Source organism: Fundulus heteroclitus, chromosome 7, assembly GCF_011125445.2.
Source record: "Fundulus heteroclitus isolate FHET01 chromosome 7, MU-UCD_Fhet_4.1, whole genome shotgun sequence".
NCBI classification, from domain to species: Eukaryota; Metazoa; Chordata; class Actinopteri; order Cyprinodontiformes; family Fundulidae; genus Fundulus; species Fundulus heteroclitus.
In genome coordinates, this window is record NC_046367.1 from 28,123,766 (window position 1) to 28,129,172 (window position 5,407).

At 41.3% G+C, this 5,407-nt stretch overlaps 1 protein-coding gene across 1 annotated transcript; it reads right to left on the minus strand.

The window, feature by feature from the left end:
• Positions 1 to 583: 583 nt before the first annotated feature.
• tbr1b (T-box brain transcription factor 1b) lies at positions 584 to 4,400 on the minus strand. The gene is made up of 6 exons (XM_012874031.3): positions 3,630 to 4,400; positions 3,246 to 3,400; positions 2,901 to 3,022; positions 2,569 to 2,727; positions 2,067 to 2,128; positions 584 to 1,507 (listed from the first exon to the last, which is right to left on the minus strand). Exons 1-6 carry the CDS (start codon positions 4,322 to 4,324, stop codon positions 664 to 666), a joined length of 2,037 nt encoding a protein of 678 aa, XP_012729485.2. The 5' UTR covers positions 4,325 to 4,400; the 3' UTR covers positions 584 to 663.
• Positions 4,401 to 5,407: the final 1,007 nt, after the last annotated feature.

Genomic DNA, 5,407 nt, shown 5'->3' on the forward strand with positions numbered 1-5,407 from the left:
TTTTTATTATTATTATTGTTATTGTTATGTTTCAGTCACAATACAACAAAATACAGGCCATTTTCACAAGAGCATAGCACATAGGGGCTATGAAAAAAATCTGACTGAATTCAATCAGAATTAATCAACAAAAGGCCCTAAATCTACAACATTTAAAACGTCTTTAACCACATGTATAATCAATTTAGCAGTGATCACCTTTTAAAACCTTTAGTAGCCTACAGTTTTAATAAAATACAGATTCATTGTTGTTTTCTTTTTTTTTTTTCTCCTCACTGACAGGGATTATTATTATGCCAGTATATGCTACACAAAACCATGTCATGTACAGATTCCTAAATATCTTTAGTTACTAACAGCTGAGGCTACTCTGCGCGCTCTGTTTTGTCTTATGCGTGTTTTCTTTTTTTTATACAAACTCTCACTATCACAAATGTCCATCAGTATGTACAGTATGAACATAAATACAGTGATTCTGACCCAACAGTGTATAGATAGATAGATAGATAGATAGATAGATAGATAGATAGATAGATAGATAGATAGATAGATAGATAGATAGATAGATAGATAGATAGATAGATAGATAGATAGATAGATAGATAGATAGATAGATAGATAGATAGATAGATAGATAGATAGATAGATAGATAGATATGTTTTCTAACTGTGAGGATAAAAACTGTAGTAACCAATGTCCTTTGTACAGTTTTTCTCGCACTCTCTCGGTGCCAGCAGCTCGGATTTTAATGGGGACACAGTCTCTGAGACCGGAGTGGCAGAGGGGGAGATCCGTCTCCTTTTGGCCTGTTCAAAGATCCCAGAATCGCTGGAATCGATCGACTTAATCGACGAGGGCGTCTCTATCCAGCTTGACTCTGAGGTGATGTCTTTGGGTTTGGTCTCTTCCGAGCCACCGATCGGCGACCTCTCCGTTGCGATGGAGTCTCCCTCCTCCGACAGGTAGTTGGTGCCCGCCCTGCCACCGAGGGAGTTGGTGGGCCAGCAGGAAAAGACCGAGCTGGATTTACTATTGACGCCGCAGTACTGCGGTGGCGTGCGTCCTCCCCAGCCAGACGGGTCTGCGTAATAGCCAAGAGGCCGGTTGGAGCAGCCCGCAGTGGGCAGGGGGAGAGCCTTTACTCCGGCCGCTGCGTAGGACAGCAAGGTGGCCGCGTTACCGGCGAAATCGGCGGCGTCGTATGCCGAGGCGGCAAAGTCCAGTCGGTTGTTGGCAGGGGTGACAAACCAACGCTGCGGGGGGGTGGCAACAGTGGGCTCCTCGCTTTGCTGCGGGGACAGCAAGCTGTTGCCGAGTGGGACGCTGCGCTCCGTGCCAGGACCAGTCCCCACGCCAGGGTGAAAGCGAGATTTGGCATAAGTGCTGACAAATTGGTCCTGCAGGAAGGAGCTGGGCATGGCGTATCTCGCACCCGGCACGATCTGTGAGCGCGGAGAGTCACCCGGTGATGGAGTTAGGCGGTCAATGTCGCAGCCTGTGTATACACTGAAAAAGATGGAGAGGAAAAACAGAAACAATTCAGAGCTAAGCTGCGCGTAATAGTGGGTCCTCGGGAAAAAATAAGAAATCGTGAAAACTGTCATTCTGTATATTTAACCAGATTTGAATCTAATCCTGTCCAATCGGCATCGTATTTTATGTTTCATAAAACAAAAAATGGCATACATTCTATCTAAAAAAAAATCCCACCATCGGAAAGAAAAAAAGGTTTTTCTATAAATTTAACACTGTTCTTTTTTCAGTTTCCATTCCCTTGAGCGCATCCACAGCAGAAAACAAGGTGAAATCAAAAGGGGCAACAGTTCCGAATAAGTTACAAAAGAACACTCTTTTAAACATTTCTGCCTTAAAAGAAATTTGACATCCCTGTAACTTATTGTTAGAATTTTATATGGAATGAAAATAGTTTTAGAACGATGCAGTGAAGTGTTTCTATGCATAAATTTCTATACATAAATAAAGAATTCTTAAACCTTTATGAAAAAATAAAATAAAACAAATACTTGAAAATGGACACATATATTGTTAAAATGAATAACCTTACGTGTCATAATTGTCCCGAAATCCTTTGGCGAACGGATTGTGGTCGATTTTGAGTTGCGTAATCTGCAGGGAAGAAAGAAAATGTATTATTTCCTCCCAAAAAAAAAGAAGAAGAAAAAAGAAATAATACTACTACTACTACTACTACTACTACTACTACTACTACTACTACTACTACTAATAATAATAATAATAATAATAATAATAATAATAATAATAATAATAATAATAATAATAATAATAATAATAATAATAAAGTAAATTTAAAAAATAAGCCTTTAAATGTGAAGTTGAAGCGCATTGACGCGCAAAAAGTATTCACAAGGAAATTGGTAATAAAAAGTGATCAATTGAAAACTCCAAGTGAAAAAATATTGCACCTTTATTTTAAGTTTTGTTTCGCTTTAATAATAGCATTTTGATTTTTTTCCCCTAAGCGATTAAAACAAGTAAATCAGAAGCTACATTTTGCAGCTCGTCGCCAACAAAAAAAGCGTCCGTACGTCGGTGTTCTGGTAAGCGGTGACGGCGATGAACTGCGTCTCCGTGAAGGTGAAAGTCTGGACTCTTCCCGGCTGGCTGGTGTCCTCTGTCCCATCCTCGTTCACTTCCACCACATGGAGCCTGGGCTGGTACTTGTGGAGGGACTGGAGGACCACCATCTGGAGGTTTCAACAGAAGAAATTCCCTTTCAGAATCTACGAAGAGGATTCAAGCAGCCCTGCTGTTTTCAAATTCGTTATAAATACTCAGAGTAAACGCAGATGAAAACAATGAAGCCTGCAAACAGGAAAAAAAACAAAACATTGAATATAAAATGAACTGATTGTGTCACCTGGCCTGTGTTGTTGGAGGCACCTTTGTTGTTGGTGAGCTTTAGCTTTCCAAAGGAGATCTCCTGACGCATCCAGTGCGCACCGGTGTTCGGTGAGTCCGGATGCATGTAAACTCTGTTTCCTTCGAGATTGAGCAAACAAATAAATAAAAATAGAAATGAAATTAACAAAAATGTATTCAACAGTCCAATATAAGCATAGGCTCGTAATAAAAGACATTAAATATTTATTTTAGCGAATACCAATATTAGTTGTAATACTACCAATAATAATAATAATAATAATAATAATAATAATAATAATAATAATAATAATAATAATAATAATAATAATAATGTGGCTACCTATGACATTTGTGTCCGCTTTCCCACACGGCACCCACTTTCCTCCTTGGAATCGCCAGTGATTCGGATCAGCGAGTATTACATCCACAAATATATTGTAGTGAGCGGTTGGGTCGAGGCCAGAAATGTTGAAGCTTAAAAATGGAAACATTCGTCTGCAGGGAAAAACAAAAACAGATCTAAAATTTTAAATATATTTTTAGGACATTTTTATGTACCAACAAGTCTATTGACCTTTTACTTTTTGCCCATTGCAGTATATTGAGACCTTTGTATTTATTTTCTTGTTTTTTATTTTTTTATTTTGGGAGGTGGTAACGCACCTCTTTTTTAGAGAATCGACTAATCCCTTTGTTTTTAGCTCGCACATGCTCGCCAACTTACCGCCCCTGTTTTGTGATGATCATCTCTGTCTGGTGCCTGTGAAACTTCAGCCACAGGGCCCTGTTGCACAGATACACCTGCGCCTTCCCGGGCACCAGTCCCGCTTGCGCCGAGGAGAACTGGTAAAAAGCTCCCCCTTGGTACGTGTGTCCATACTGTTGCGCGTAAGGGTAACCCGCCGTCGGGTAGCCTTGCGGAGAGGTGTTGGTTAAAAGGCTGTTGTACGCTCCGTTAGTTATGACCGGATGATGGGCCATGTAGCGGCTGGGACTCCCGATGGAGAAAGCCGGATGCGCTGGTCCATGCTGGCTCGGGTACGGAAACATGGCAGTGGGAGCTGCGGAGACTGACGGCGGCTGGGCGGACGGAGAAAAGATGCACCTTTCTCCAGCAGATCCATCGAAATTATGACGGATGTCAGAGACTCCGTGGAGATCAGGAGAGAGTTTGCCCCTCTGGACGTCCCCCGACGCGTCCTTGGAGTCGGGGAAATTGTCTGCCTCTGACTGATTCGTCATCTCCCTGGAGTTTTTTTTCAGAGGTGAACTTCTCTCCAGGTTGTCACTTGCAGATATAATAGGATGGTCCTGCAACGAGAGCTCCACTGATCCATTGGAGCTCGCAAAGCCACTGCCCACATTCATAAATTTCTTTGAGATTTCACTCGTCAGCGAGATGCAATTCTCCACTTGCATAGCTCTATTAGCTCATCCTATATCACAGGCTTTTTGCACACGCCTCTCCTAATCTAGCAAGACTCGGGAGTAAGGAAGGCGGCAAATTAGCCAATTGACACCATCGTGCAATCAGGATGGGTTTTCTCTCCATCACTCCGCGCGCTTTCCTAATGAAACAACCGCTGCCATTGGTTAACTCAGGGCTGTGATTTAATTAGACAGCTCTTAATTAGGAGCGCTGTGAGCAAAGTGATTTGTTTGTAGTGTGACACGGGCCTATATGTGATTAAAACATATAAGGACTCCGACTTTTTTCTCTCCGTATATATATATAAAAGATGATCATTATTAGAGCTGTTGTCTTCTCTCAGCTGCGTTATTTACCTTTACTTTGCGTTATTTACCTATTTATGCACCATGAGTGCCAAAGTATGTCTGCCGGAGCAAACCGGGATTTATTATTAACATGCCAAAAATGACAGTCCATGACAGGCGGCCCTAAGATGTTTGTGATGTGGCGTGAAATCACTGCGTCCCACTGAAGATGTGTTTATGAGTCCCAGCGCTGGTAAATATTTTATACACGCTGAAAGTTAGGAAGCCGGGCGCTGATAAGAGGCAAGAGCAGGCAGCAGCCCAGTGGAGGAGCAGAAAAATACAAAATATGCTTTCCATTAAGAGTCATTGTGCAACAATTTAGTTAATTTGGTCACTGTTTTTTTTTCTTCTTCTTCGTTTTGAGAGATAATTGGAAGAACGGTAATTAGAGTCTCGTGGGGGGAAGGGGATGAATTTCTTCATGAAATATATTTCAAATAACGAATGAAATGGTATGTTCTTCTTAGGATTGGCAATTAAAAACTAAATCCTTTAATCTGACAAATTGCAGAAGAAATAATTAGCTCTCCTCTGCAGATTAGATCTAAATGAGTCAGTTTTGATTGAGAAGACGGGACAAGTTACAGAGAAAGCAGCTGCAGCTGCACCTTCCTGTTTATTTTAATAAGTTAACTCATAATGCTGCGTGGTTTGACGGTAAATTCTGAAATTATTTATTTTGAATCTGGAAGCTGGCGGTAAGGAGTTGATCAAACTGTCTTC

What these genes read in the sequence shown, in the direction of transcription:
- tbr1b (XM_012874031.3), bottom strand. Translation starts at nt 4,324, where the DNA reads ATGCAAGTGGAGAATTGCATCTCGCTGACGAGTGAAATCTCAAAGAAA. An exon ending in CCTCCAACAACACAGGCCAG is followed by an intron (nt 2,728 to 2,900) that starts GTGACACAATCA and finishes TGAAACCTCCAG; the next exon opens with ATGGTGGTCCTCCAGTCCCT. An exon ending in CCGCTTACCAGAACACCGAC is followed by an intron (nt 2,129 to 2,568) that starts GTACGGACGCTT and finishes TCTTCCCTGCAG; the next exon opens with ATTACGCAACTCAAAATCGA.